Source organism: Cuculus canorus, chromosome 1, assembly GCF_017976375.1.
Source record: "Cuculus canorus isolate bCucCan1 chromosome 1, bCucCan1.pri, whole genome shotgun sequence".
Taxonomy (NCBI): domain Eukaryota; kingdom Metazoa; phylum Chordata; class Aves; order Cuculiformes; family Cuculidae; genus Cuculus; species Cuculus canorus.
In genome coordinates, this window is record NC_071401.1 from 105,288,951 (window position 1) to 105,304,064 (window position 15,114).

The 15,114-nt window shown below is 39.3% G+C and overlaps 1 protein-coding gene across 21 annotated transcripts in view; it reads left to right on the forward strand.

Moving 5' to 3' along the window:
• Positions 1 to 15,114, forward strand: part of ROBO2 (roundabout guidance receptor 2) — a 928,484-nt gene that overhangs the window by 759,401 nt on the left and 153,969 nt on the right. For all 21 annotated transcript variants that reach the window (XM_054070040.1, XM_054069965.1, XM_054069947.1 and 18 more), the window contains exons 3-4: positions 5,279 to 5,436; positions 7,045 to 7,165. In XM_054070040.1, the coding sequence (XP_053926015.1) occupies positions 5,279 to 5,436; positions 7,045 to 7,165 (279 nt within the window). The remainder of the gene's footprint in view (positions 1 to 5,278; positions 5,437 to 7,044; positions 7,166 to 15,114) is intronic.

Genomic DNA, 15,114 nt, shown 5'->3' on the forward strand with positions numbered 1-15,114 from the left:
AAGCGGAGTCTGATGACAATCTTTTGCACTTGTGTTGAATTTTTAAAACATTAGTATTTGTACACTGCCCAGACAGCCCTGAGGAGAGCTAGTTTCTCAAGTGAACAAAAGCTTCTTGCCAGTATGGGGAGAAGGTGATGTGCTCTGGCTTAGTAATAGTTATTTGGAAGTACCGAGCAATTGTGGATAATTGGCTGAGGAATACACTTGCAGTTCTCAACCATTTTTCTGTTTTTACAGATGATTGTGCCATTAGTTATGGTGAATGCACTAAGCTGTACTACAACTTTTCCATTTACCATGTTAATGAGTGTGAACTCAACTTCCAGTTGAAACTCCTTTCTTCTGTGTCCTTCCGTACAGCTGGAGTGGGACAGCTGAGTTCACCAGCCAATGCTCTGGTCTTCTCCATACATGAATCACCCTTCTCTCTCAGGGTGATATTTGGATGTGCTGGGATGGCTGTGCTGATCGGATGAATGTCTGTGCTTTGTATCATCATTATTATATTGCATTAAAGCACTGAATCACAGAAATGGCTGCCTGTGTCCTTTGCCTTTTACCTTGTTTTTCTCTCCACTTTCATTCTTACCTTTTTTCTTCCTTTACCTGGCTTTTTGTTTTCAAGTCTCCCTGAACTTATAGCATTTCCTCTCTTCCTGTCTGACTTGTTTTACTCTCTTTAATTTATATTCCACACATTTTTCTGTTATCTTTGTCTTTCTGTCCCTGCTTTTTTTCCCCGTTTCTTTTTTCTTTGACCATTTTTTGTTTTTTCTCCAAAACAAAGAATGCTTTAGGTAGAAATAGGTATATCTATTCAAGATTCACGTATGCACTGAAGTACAGAGTAAGATTAAGTAAACCCTGTAGCATTAATTCTGTCTTCCTCTCAAGCCAGATTTGCAGTTAGACTTGGGTAAAGGAATGTGATAAAATCAAATCACCTCTTAGCCTCATATTCTGAGGCTGATTGGAACCTTCACAGTTGCTGGGACAATTCAGGGAAAGTTAATGTAATTTGCTGTGTATCACCCTAAGAACTGTATTTGTCAGTCACAGAATCACAGAATCACAGAATCACACAAGGTTGGAAAAGACCCATTGGATCATCGAGTCCAACCGTTCCTAACACTCCCTAAACCATGTCCCTAAGTACTTCATCCACCCGTTCCTTAAACACCTCCAGGGAAGGCGACTCGACCACCTCCCTGGGCAGCCTGTTCCAGTACCCAATGACTCTTACTGTGAAGAATTTTTTTCTGATATCCAACCTGAACCTCCCCTGACGGAGCTTCAGGCCATTCCCTCTAGTCCTGTCCCCTGTCACTTGGGAGAAGAGGCCAGCTCCCTCCTCTCCACAACCTCCTTTCAGGTAGTTGTAGAGAGTAATAAGGTCTCCCCTCAGCCTCCTCTTCTCAAGGCTAAACAACCCCAGCTCTCTCAGCCGCTCCTCATAAGACTTGTTCTCCAGCCCCCTCACCAGCTTTGTTGCTCTTCTCTGGACACGCTCCAGAGCCTCAACATCCTTCTTGTGGTGAGGGGCCCAGAACTGAACACAGTATTCGAGGTGCGGTCTCACCAGTGCCGAGTACAGAGGGAGAATAACCTCCCTGGACCTGCTGGTGACCCCATTTCTGATACAAGCCAAGATGCCATTGGCCTTCTTGGCCACCTGGGCACACTGCTGGCTCATGTTCAGTCGGCTGTCAACCAGCACCCCCAGGTCCTTCTCTTCTGTGCAGCTCTCCAGCCATTCTTCCCCCAGTCTGTAGCGCTGCATAGGGTTGTTGTGCCCCAAGTGCAGGACCCGGCATTTGGTCTTGTTAAACCTCATCCCATTGGTCTCGGCCCAGCAGTCCAGCCTGTTCAGATCCCTTTGCAGAGCCTCCCTACCCTCCATCAGGTCGACACTTCCTCCCAGCTTAGTGTCATCTGCAAACTTGCTGAGGGTGCACTCAATGCCTTCATCCAGGTCATTGATAAAGACATTGAACAGAGCTGGACCCAGTACTGAGCCCTGAGGAACTCCACTTGTGACTGGCCTCCAGCTGGAGTTAACTCCATTGACCACCACTCTCTGGGCCCGGCCATCCAACCAGTTTTCAACCCAGGAGAGTGTGCGCCTGTCCAGGCCAGAGGCTGACAGTTTCTGAAGCAGAATGCTGTGAGAAACTGTGTCAAAGGCTTTACTGAAGTCCAAGAAGACTACATCCACAGCCTTTCCCCCATCCAGTAGTTGAGTGATTTTGTCATAGAAGGTGATCAGGTTAGTTTGGCAAGATCTGCCTTTTGTAAACCCATGTTGACTGGGCCTGATCACCCGGTTCTCTTGCATGTGCTTCATGATAGCACTCAAGATTACCTGTTCCATGACTTTCCCTGGCACTGAGGTGAGACTGACAGGCCTGTAGTTCCCCGGATCCTCTCTGCAACCCTTCTTGTATATGGGCACAACATCAGCCAGCCTCCAGTCTAGTGGAACTTCCCCAGTCAGCCAGGACCTCTGGAAGATGATGGATAGGGGTTTGGAAAGGACATCCGCCAGTTCCTTCAATACTCTTGGGTGGATCCCATCCGGCCCCATAGACTTGTGGACGTCTAGCTGGGCAAGCAAGTCTCTAACCGCCTCCTCTTGGATCACGGGAGCCTCAATCTGCCCCTCTAACTCTTGGATTTGTAAACAGAAGGAACAACTTTCTTTGCTATTAAAGACTGAGGCGAAGAAGGCATTAAGTACCTCAGCCTTGTCCTTATCCCCTGTCACTGTTATTCCTTCTGCATCCACTAGAGACTGGATATTCTCCCTCGTCCTCCTTTTCCTGTTAATGTACTTGTAGAAAGACTTTTTGTTGTCTTTCACAGACTTAGCGAGTTTTAATTCTAGTTGGACCTTGGCCCTCCTGATTTTTTCCCTGCACGATCTCACTTCGTCCCTGTAGTCCACCCAAGATGCCTGTCCTTTCCTCCAGAGCACATAGAGCTTCTTTTTCTTATTGACGCATCTTGAGATCACCCTGCTCCACCAAGCTGGCTTTTCCCCCCGCCGGCTCCTTTTCCGGAACACAGGGATGGCCTGCTCTTGAGCTGATAGGATTTCATTTTTCAAGAGCGCCCAACCCTCATGGGCTCCCTTGCCCTGAAGGACTGTTTCCCACGGGACTTTGCTAATCAACCTTCTGAACAGGCCAAAGTCTGCCCTCTGGAAGTTTAATGTGACAGTCTTTTATAGCACTGTGAAATGTTCAAGGAAAACGCTTTCCTTAATATTGCTGCCGGGAGTTAGGAGTCAGAAGTATAAAATCATTATGTTATAGGATCTGCTGATTTTCTGGGCATTTTCCATGAATACATTAGCACTGAAGTTCTGTAATTTTACAAAGAATCACACACAAAAAAATTAATATTTATTTTGTGTGTAATAATAATAGGAAAAGTTGATGTTTATCCATTTCCCAGTTACATGAAAGAGGGCGTAGAAGAAATTTTTCTTTCAATGTATTATAGTGATGACAGATATATGAATATGCTTCCTGAAATGGATGATTTTGTAAAATTTTTCTTCTGGTTCATTCATTCCTTGAAATTGCTGTGGTATTAGCTTTCTTGATTCGCAAAGTGTTGTAATGCCAAATAGTCAGAAGCCCATGATCATCAGTTTACTGTTTCTGTGTTGTGCATTACGTAAATTATTATTTCTTACAATTGATCTTGAAGCTCTAAAAATTCTATTTCTGTCAATGTGGTTATTGTGAATCAAAAGATAGCGATTTTTATTAATCAGAAATATTTTGGGGTTGAGTATGTTGTTAAGTTATTAAGTTGGAAAAACTCTATCAAATGGGTGTGTCACCTAAGAGGACTACAGGTTCTTGCCAGAGCTGGATATGTTGCCATCTGCGTCCTATCACTTTTATTTTAAGCTTCAAGAGCAAGACCTAAATAACCACTCCTTTTTTTTTGTATGTATTAGAAAAAGAATTAACTTCCAATTAATTCCCTCCTTCTCCTGGGATCTACCTGGATATCCCAAAATGGGAAACAATAAAAGTTGCCTCATATATCATTTTAAGTGCCACAAATGTATAGCCCACTCACCTCAGCTCATTCACCTCATATTTTCCTCTGGCTTATTCCAGAACAGAAAAACATTCAGTTCCAAGTGTTAAAATGGGGTACATTTTATTAACATTGAAAGCAGTAAATTATCTCGGCTTATGAAATGAGACTGAACAATTTCTGCTGAACTCTTCCTGACTTGCCCCTTCACTAGGATACAGTGTTTTCTAATTTCTCAGAGGGCCCTGGTTCCATTAAGGGCGAGAACTGTTTTAAAGCTGTAATGAAAGCCATACGTAGCTGAAATTCAAGGAGGGGAAATGCCCTAAATTCTATTTCAGTAGCTCATCTAGAGCTATTTTCAGTTTTATGTTTATAAGAATGTCAATTAACCTAGAGACTAGGACATGCATGGAAGAATAACGATGATGTGGATATCATTTTAACAACTGAAGCCAGGTAGCTGGACGTAATCCTTCTTTATAGAAGCTTAATTTACATAAGAAGCTAGCCTGCATTGGCTAATTTAGTTCTTAAACAGCTTCGTGATTTAAATGTTCTTTCCTTTCAATGTCATGGGACAGCATGGGTCAAAGTTAGAGGAATACTAAAACTAAAAAAATAAAAGGAAGAAATAAATATGCTGGAAGCACACTACCATCATCTTCATTTATACAACGTTTCAGAACTGGTGATCACTTCAGTGTGTATTTGGTGATAACAATAATAATAGTAAATAATAACAATACCATTAATCAAAGTGTACTACTGAAATTCAGTATCAATTGTGTCACTTCTTTACCCAGCTTATGCTGAAGTTGGAGATACAGGCAAGTCAGATATTCAGCATTGTTTTCTGTAGTGAAAAGAACTCGACATCAGACCAGCAATGCTACTTGCCAAGGCTCAAAAGACTAGTGGGTGCTTTAGATCTTTGTAGTTTAAATACAGAACAGTGTTCTTATCTGGAGAAAAAAACAATGAAAAAAAAAAAACGTGTGTGAAATCTGCCTTTATTGGACAAAAGGTCACACCTTACCAACTTGCTTTTATGACACCTTTTATAGTAAATATAAGTTACAAAGTCATCACCTAATAATGGTTGAGACTTCTGTTTGTTCATTTAATATTATACGTATCTGCATGTATTTTTTTCCCTGACTTACAATGTCATCACTTAAACTATTTTTTTTCTTCTTTTTCTCATTTATTACATTAGTGCTACGTGATGACTTCCGCCAAAACCCTACAGATGTTGTGGTGGCAGCTGGAGAGCCTGCCATATTGGAGTGCCAGCCACCTCGTGGACACCCTGAGCCTACCATCTACTGGAAGAAAGATAAAGTCCGTATTGATGACAGGGAAGAGCGGATCAGTGTGAGTACAACTGAGGTGTTCATCTGTAGGCACAGGGCCTGCATCGAAGCCCCATAGCTGACTGCAGCAGAACTTTACAACTTTGCTGTAAAGACGTAGCATTCTTCTTGGCAGTTAGCTTCTCTGAGCTTTCCCAAAAGGTGGGGGAGGTGCTATGGGTCTCCAATTTGAAATTCTTGAGGCTTGATTTGTAAAACCCATGTAACGAAGGTCCACTAGAGCTGTAGATGTGGTCATGTAAGCTGCTTTATTAGATGGGGGACTCAGTGGATGTCTTTGACTGATTTAGCCTTACCTTTCTAGATCTTAGTTCACTGAAATGACATTTGAGTTCAGTGAAATAAGACTATCAGAACTTATATCAGGAGATGTTTTAAAGATAAATTCAGTTATATCTATCATTATCGTTAGTAATGTTGTATTTAGTATAGTAATTGCCATTTACATTCTAAAATGAAGGCTGAAGTTATACTTTAAAGGATGATTGTTACTAAGTAGGTATACATATTGAGTAAACGAGTTGGATTGTGTGACAGTTCATTCCACATGTTGAATGAAAATGAATCCAGCAGAAATATCTACCTTAAAAAGTGATTAGAAATTCTGTCATGGTATATGCAAGCAAATGGGATAAATTCAGAGTGCAGTGATGTATTTCATTCTTAATTTTCAAATGCTTAGCTTTTCACTACTCATATTCATCCACTAATATTTTATGTTGTATGTAATGGTACGTAGCTCATTCAGTGCTGACCTTATTCAATATGGAAGTACTATCAGGAAGTTTGTTTGTTGCTTTGGATGCCTAAGGAGGTAGTTCAAGCTAAACAATCCAAGTAATTGCTATTTGTGGGCTGAGCTCTTTCTGTTAGGGTCTGCTCAAGAGCAGAGGAAGGAAGAGTGTCATGGAACTGGTTATCATTCACTGACCCTCAAGTTTCTTTAGCTGTGTTCCTAGCTTATTCTGAAGCACTCTATTGTCTAAATTCAAAATTGTCTGTGACTTCACAAGCTGCAAATTTCTTACTTTATTATTTCTTTCAGCTACCCTGCTCATTCACTCTATAACCATCCTTTGTAGACAGGAAAATGTTAAGTCTTTTGGGAGTCAGGTGAATTCTCAGTTTGGGCTGGATTCAGCCTTTATGCATCAAGGAAATGAGAAAATTTGTCTTACTCAGTGAACATGGAAACTGTTCAGACACCAGTAAAATAAAATGCACTGAATAGAACTAAGTAACATTGTCTTTTTCTTGTGAGAGATGTCAAGAGTGCTTTACATATGTATCATCATGCAAAAAATACAAGCACTCTGCTTTGCCAAAGAGGCAACAAAAAAAGTACACTTTGAAATGTAAAGCATCTAATGAAAAACAAAAAAAACCCACCTGAAATGAAGTTAAAATCAGACAGGAGGATAAATTACATTCTAGAAGAGCTTAGATATTTAAGTATAAAGGATTATAACATTTAAGCCATATATATACTTGCAAAAAAAAAAAAACTTTTAAATGTCTTAGTTGTGGAAGTCACTGCCTGAAAAGATAGCTTTTTTTCTGATATCTTTTTTTATCAGAAGTTAAAAATCTATTCCTTGTTTTGAAACAGATACGTGGTGGGAAGCTGATGATCTCCAATACAAGAAAAAGCGATGCTGGCATGTACACTTGTGTTGGAACAAACATGGTGGGGGAGCGAGACAGTGATCCGGCAGAACTGACTGTCTTTGGTAAAGCAACTCAAGCTTTTGTTTCCTTTTCACTACAAATGTCATAGGCTGAATTGACTTGGGTGTTTAATCAAAATATGAGACAAAATAAGGTTAAGGAAACACAATAGTACTGCTTAAGCTGCATTTCACAGTTTCTGAAGACCAGATTTCAAAGGCTGCAATTTATAATTATGAAGCTGTGATGGCCCAACATTTTTGTTTTAAGCACATAGTTTCACTCTACTTGGAGGTGCTTAGTGGTATGCATACACTTAGAGACCATAATGCAGGACATAATGATGTCTTTCACAAAATTGCCAAATGTAAATAAGCCACTTCTAATACAGTTGACAATGCCTGTTTAATAGGTTTGGAGTGGTATTGCCTATTTAAATAATTCCTTATTCCTTGGGATTGTGAAATCTAACCTTTGTAGGAGAGCACAGAAGACCTCAATTGATCAGTAAAAAGTCATTGGAGAAAATCCTGAGGTCAGCTTTTGGAATATAGAGAGATACTATTGTTGTTTGTTATTTAAAGGGCATGAAACAGCTTTTCATACTGTAAACCAATGCATCATTTAGGTTTTTGGTGTTGCTGAATGAATCAAAACAGGAGAGTTTTCCTGTGCAAAAGAGCTTCCAGACCTGATGGGCAAGGCAAGAAATTGTTAGGATCATTTGCCCTATGGCAAGGGCCTAGAACAAGAATAGAGTAATAGTGAAGCCAGAACTGGATCCATTCTGCTAACAAGTGGATAAGAAGCAAAGCCACAAAATCATTCTGTGGTACATCCTGCATCATGATATTTCTATTCACCATTAGCTGTGGTTTTGTAGGAATTAGTCAAGAAGTCTTGAGCCAACAAAAGAAAATCAATATGGAAAAAAAAAGTTCTCACTGCTAAAGAAAATGCGTGTATACTTACAAAAGAGAAAGGAATTGTTTGTGTTGATGTTCCTTCCTGCTACACGTTTTTGATATCCTTGATGCAATATTGAAATTCCAGCCAAGACTTCTTGTAATTCTAGTAAGACTTATCACAGGAGTCCTAATGTCCATTCTGAAGGTTTTACTGATTTTTGTCTTCTGCCTAATATGGTGCACTGGAAAACCCAGTCACACATATTGCCATCTTTGTCTACATGTATGTGCAATTCAGTGTTTGTCCACTTTAAAAAACATATTATGAATTTCACAAAAGGCATAGAAATGTTTTTTAGACAAGACTCATAAGTGACTGAGGGTTTGCTGCTTTCCAGCATTGCAAGACTGTAAAAGCTTCTACTACAATTAGTTGTGGATTCATGGAAGCGTATGACTTTTAAAGACACAATGAGTATACCTTGCAAAGAAAATCCACAGAAGGGATCTGTAACAATTGCTTATCTCATTTACAGCAAATCTGTTTAAGTTGTGCCTTTATACAGATGTAAAAGAGTTATGACATATCTTCTTCATCAATTTAAGTACTGATAATCTCTGGTAATACTCCCTGTGGCTAGCAAGCAGATTGCAGTCCTAAACTACAAAGCCTAAAAAATCCTTAAGAAAATAATTTGTTAAAATTCATTGAACTGTCGGAATAAAAATTGAAGTATGCATGTAATTTCATTTCCTGCAGAGGTATGAAAAATATTAGGTTTGTCTTGATACATAAAATACTACACAGCCAATTACATTATTCTGAATTTTTATAGGGTTTAATCATAGCAATCAACTCATAAAATACAATCCATACAAGCTTATCTTGTGAATACTGGACAAAGTCAGCAATAAATAAAATGAGATATTTTAATTCTTTATTAGTGTGTTAAACCACAGAAAGAAAAATATATTTAAACTTCCTTTCCTATCTAAGTATCTTCCCATCTAAATATCTTCTTCTATCTAGGTATTCCTTTCTTGTCTTCCTTTTTACTGTACAAAAATAGCAAGTGCTTGGGTTATGATCTGCTGTCTGACAAGATAATTTCACTGTCCTGTGGCTATTTCCTGGCTGCCACCTAGCCCTGAAGCTCTGTATCAGTGTATCAAGCTCACTGTATAGATGTGTCCAAGTTAGTCCTGGTCCATGCTGTACGTAAAGAAGGCAGCTTGTACTCCATTCTTGGACTCCAGGCAGCATAAGTGGTGCGTGGGTGCATGCACAGTGCACTGGAGACTATTATCCATGATGTTTCCAGGAAGCACTATATTGACTGGGCAGTCCAATCAGCCTAAACATACACAATAAATCAAATAAATCCAGCAACCCTGGGAAACATCAGATTGGCTGTGCATGTTCAGATTGACTTTACTGAATATAGGCAAAACCACAAGTCATTTATTAAGTCCACAGTCTTCCTCTAATATGACTCATAAGTTTGAACATGGATAGGTTGGAATATGAGGATAGTGCTAATCCGTAGGAAAAGGAATTGTTACATACTAGTTCTCAAACCTTTCCACGAATCAGCCACTTGCTACTTCTGGCTTTGCAAGTTTTTCTGTAATACCCGAAGTTAATTTCTGCATGTGACTCATGACAGGTCTCTGACTCCCTGTACAGTAAATTTAGCTTGAGGCATTGCCTCTGGAAAAACTGAGTCAGTGTGGTGGTAACTGATGGCCCGAGGGGAACAGCATGGAAGCCTAGCCTAAAAGATTTTACCTTTCTTGAGTTTAAGAAAAAAAATAAATAAAATGAACAGTAAGAACTTTGGAAAGAAGTAGGAGGAAAAAATTAAAGTTTCCTATATGCAGAATGTATCGACTTGGCTGGGTACCCATTCAATAACCTTTGCTGATGCTGGACCAATGGGCTGAGACCAATGGCATGAGGTTTAACAAGGCCAAATGCCGGGTCCTGCACTTGGGGCGTAACAACCCTATGCAGTGCTAAAGACTGGGGGAAGTCTGGCTAGAAAGCTGCCTGGAGGAGAAGGACCTGGAGGTGTTGTTTGACAGCCAACTGAACATGAGCCAGCAGTGTGCCCAGGTGGCCAAGAAGGCCAATGGCATCTTGGCATGTATCAGAAACCACATGACCAGCAGGTCCAGGGAGGTTATTCTCCCTCTGTACTCGGCACTGGTGAGACGCACCTTGAGTACTGTGTTCAGTTCTGGGCCCCTCACCACAAGAAGAATGTTGAGGCTCTGGAGTGTGTCCAGAGAAGAGCAACGAAGCTGGTGAGGGGGCTGGAGAACAAATCTTATGAGGAGCGGCTGAGAGAACTGAGGTTGTTTAGCCTGGAGAAGAGGAGGCTGAGGGGAGACCTTATTGCTCTCTACAACTACCTGAAAGGACGTTGTGGAGGGAAGGGAGCTGGCCTCTTCTCCCAAGTGACAGGGGACAGGACAAGGGGTAATGGCCTCAAGCTCTGCCAGGGGAGGTTCAGACTGGACATCAGGAAAAAATTTTCACGGAAGGGGTCATTGGGCACTGGAACAGACTGCCCAGGGAGGTGGTTGAGTCCCCTTCCCTCCCTTTAAGGGAGGAGTGGACGAGGTGCTGAGGGGCATGGTTTAGGGAGTGTTAGGAATGGTTGGACTCTATGACCCAGTGGGTCCCTTCCAACCTGGTGATTCTATGATTCTATGATTCTATGGTTGTAGGTAATACATGTAGAACTTTAACAAAACACGTAATTTTTCTTTTCTCCTCTGTCTGCATAGAAAACCTCATTTTCAACATGTAGGCATTTGGCATGCTGTTAGCGAAGGTTGCATTTCTTTTGTTCTCAAGTCATGATTCTTATGCTAGCAGAATTTTCACAGTAAAATACGATAAAGCAAACTGATTATATAAGGAGTGCTTCCCAAAATCATTCCTATGTTTTGAATAGTTACGTGATGCGTTATATTTTGTTAGTCTTCTCTTTCAAGCACCACTGCTACTTTTTGCCTCTATGAGACTCCAAGGTGTAATCTTGGACTAAAGCAAGAAGATAAGGTCTGTGACAAAGTTTAAGTTGGCCTTTAAAGGAAGTTAATAACTAATCCATCAATCCTTGCTCTCTCAAAAAGAGGCAACATGTTATTTTATTATTATGGATGCACTGTTCTGACAGCTGAATTCAAAAGTCTAAGTGATCTAAATTAGACTGCTTTGCGTGTGTTTAGGCTCATGGCCTTTGTCTAAACAGAATTAAAACAAGATTCAAAACAGAAACAGTTTCATTCCAATTTGCAAGAAAGCTTGGTTTGTAAATACATAATATGGAGCCATAAATTAAATAAAGTAATAATTACTGTTTAAGTTAACCTTTTATCATTTTGTCACATTATTGCACTGTTCTCACATAAGTTTTCAAGTTGTTTTCACTATTTCAAACTGCTTTTTGTTCCTTCAGACTTAAAATGGTATGTTTGAAGAGTATGTACAAAGGTATATCTTGTATATTGATTCTGAACCTCAGTGAAATCAATAAAAGCCTTAATATATCAACTTCAATAGGCTGGCATCAAGCAGTGGAAAAAGATATATTTAGAAGAGTGTCAAAAGAATATATAGCATAACTAAGAAGAGTACAAAAATGTCTTAAAAGACATGTCAATTCAAATATATTAAAGATTATTTTGGATTAATCTTTGATTTTAGCTTTAGTACCTGAACCTTTTTTCAGCTAATAAGGTCCTGTGGGATAAAAAGGTATTTTTGTCTGATGCATGAAGAAGTATTTGTGTTTGATGTTCTCTAGGCATTGTCAGGCTGAAAGAGACACCATAGCTTCAGAAAGAGTGTACTGTGATGACTTGATGTTCGAGGGAAAAATCCAAACCCCCGCTTAATGAAGATTATGTGCTTCATTTTACTTTCCAGAGCTCTGTCTCTGTGGAAGGCCTTATCAGACAGTCTTGTCCTGTCGTATACTGAAAGTTAGTCCCAGAAGCTTACCCAACCCCGTAGAAAATCTATGAAAACCAGGTATAACTTCACAGTTAAAGAAAGAGAAATTGACAATGGATATTTTGTCTTTCAGAGTAAAGATCTTCCCATTTTTCTCCAAATCCTTGTATTTCCCACTTGCAGTATACTTACGGCATTTTGCAAAGAGCCAGTCTGACTCTGCAATATCCACAGACACCGACAAATTGTAATGAAATAATGATACTGCTCTGAAAAATGGTCTGATTTGGTCTCCAAAGTCTGTATCTAATGCTCAGTAAAAACTGAAATTGTCATAGTTGTAGACGTCTATAAAAGGAGAAAACCACTAACAATTGCTAAAAGCTCATTTTTCCTTTTTTTGCATGTTCCTTGTAACAGTGCTCCAGGCCTTTAATGTGTAAGCTCATTGCATCTTGGATACTGCATAGAGTGTAGAAGTTTGCGACGTCTACACAAGTTTTGTTTCTCAAATGGAACATGGAAAAGTACCTAAAAAGAGACAGTAGGAGAATGTGTTTAAATACAAAAAAATCTACTTTTGTATTTTGATTTATTTGGCCAACATAGGTAAATTTAGTGTGATTCTAGTATCCTGTCTTTTTCCACATTTTCATTTTTGACAGTTTTACTTTATCCAGATCATGTTGCAGTTAATGAAATAGCAACACTAGTGTCAGCATTCTGAAGTGAAATAAACTTGTTTACTAATCTAAACATTATCTAATGTTTCTTTTTTTCCCTTTATATCAGAACACTAAAGCGAGGAAAGCTTTCATTTTTAAACTCTTTGTTATTAAATCCCTCCCCAAGGCCTTTTAATTCATGTTTTAGTACTTCTTTCTAGAATGCAAAATCATTTAAAAAAAAATGATGCCTTCTCTCCAGCAAAGAGAGGCAAGACAGTTTTAAATCACATTGAGCCTCTACATTATGGGGACCATCAAATCCTTCGCTATAGCAGTTGCCTCGGCATAGAAAAAAATATTAAGGTAGTAAGGATTGTTTTAATTAGATTGAAGTCCCTTAAATGGTTGTCTAACTTTTTGAGAAACAGAGAAAGGGCAACAATACATCTGAAGGTCATGTGAGTCTCTCTAATAGACTGTGATACTCAGACCAACAGTTAAACAGGGGGGAAGTGAATTCTAGGGTTATCAGTGTCAGTACCCAAATTAAGGAAAGGATTTACCTTTGTTTCTGGTTGGGATCAGTTCTGTAGGTTTTCCTACAGCATATACGTCAAGTGCTGCAACATAGTTTAGGTGTGTGTCCAGATTGCATTAACAATTCCCTTTTATAACTGCAAATAGTTTTTTCTGAAGTTATAAAGTTCACCCTAGTAATAGCACCACTGGTTGACGTGGCATATAACTATGATCTGTTTTATAGTTCTCTTCAAAGATTTTTGATATTCATCAGAGAAAGTCTGAGGATTGGGTACTTTATTTACTCAGTGAAAGATTATAAAATAGTTATATTAAAAATTTTATATACATCTATAGTTTTAATTTATTAGCCTTTCTTCTTGTTTCTCAAGAATATTTTTTCTGAATGCTGTTGACAGAGTAATAATATTTTTTCTCAAGTATAGCTCTGAAACTAAATTTGATCTGGATGTGTGAAGGAACCTTCTTTATTTAGCATGCTTGTGCAGCCAGCACTGTCTCCTGAGAGATTAATGTTGTAAGCAACTTATGCAGGTGACTCAAATCCAGTTAATCTCACATAAAGAATGTTAATTGCATTGGCAATGGCATTCACTCTGATCACTTTATAGCTGTGTAATTAGCTAGTGGATATGTTCAAGGGGTTGTCTGAGTGATACAAATACAGGAAACAACATGAGAGAAACTTGTCCTTTTCTGATTCACACTGCAAAATGCGGAGATGATGAAAAAATGGAAATAGCAGTTATCGATAGTTGCTAACTTGCTATCTTTGCTAACCGGGATCTGTGCTTACATAGCTATTTATTTTTAGCAAACTATTAACTGTTTTGGAAAATACACAGTTTGAGAAGCTGGTCTGAAACAAACGCATATGTATACTGCTAAGTTGTCTTGATGTGAAATCAAGTGATTTACTTAATGACCTTTGGGTTATTTACTGTCTTGCCAGCTGGTTTCTCCTCAAAATGTTATAGGAATTTATATTCTCATCTCCTGTATAGAAGCATTTACTGACACAAGTAGCAATTTCATAAATATGTACGCATATGTTTCTTAGCTGTTTACAGGCAGCTTTTGTAAATATGATCTAAATTATTTTTCATGCAGATCAAGCCAACATACAGACATGTGCAGAGATATTTAAATTCAATATGGAATTCAATGAATCAGGGTCTTTAAATCACTTGTAAGACACTGATCTAAATTTCTTGGTTTAGGATCATGTCTTGAAAGACACATACCAAAATGTAGAATGTATTGAATATGAGCTCATAGGGGGGTTGGTCTGAGCACTTTTTAGGAGAGAAGTTATGAATAAAAACCTGTTGCAAATTCACAGGAAGTTTAATTAAGATATTGCCTTCTAGATCCACACGTGGACATAGAACATTAAAGGGTTGTATTTGAGTGGCACAGAGAAAAGAGGCTCCTGTTCAGGTGTAGTTTGAACATACAGTGGAGAAAAGTCAGTTTACTGTGAGGTGTGAAGAAGAGGCATGGATAGTTGGAAGAGAGACTGAACTCGTGAACTTTCTGGGTTTCAGCTCTGAACAGCAGAGGCTAGCCTAGGAGGAGACAAATCGGCTAAGGAAGCAGTAAGCATCTGGGGAGACCTGGCATAGCCAGTGGCTGGAACAGACAGGGACTCAAGGCACAGGCTGGCAAAGACATGTAAGTGAGGGTAGGAGTAAACCTTGCTGAAGACTGGGAGGGGACAGGAGGTTATATGCACAGGGAAGGAAGAAGCTGGTGGTAGTGAAGATTATATATGGCTGGTACATAGACCTGAAAAGGAATAAAGGCTGAGATTTCAAAGTGCAAGGATAGACTAGAACTAAATTTACTTGCCCAAATGTTCCTGGAACCTGCAGGTCCTGCGCAGGACTAGAAACAGGACAAAAGCAATGGCTTGGGAGAAATAAGGA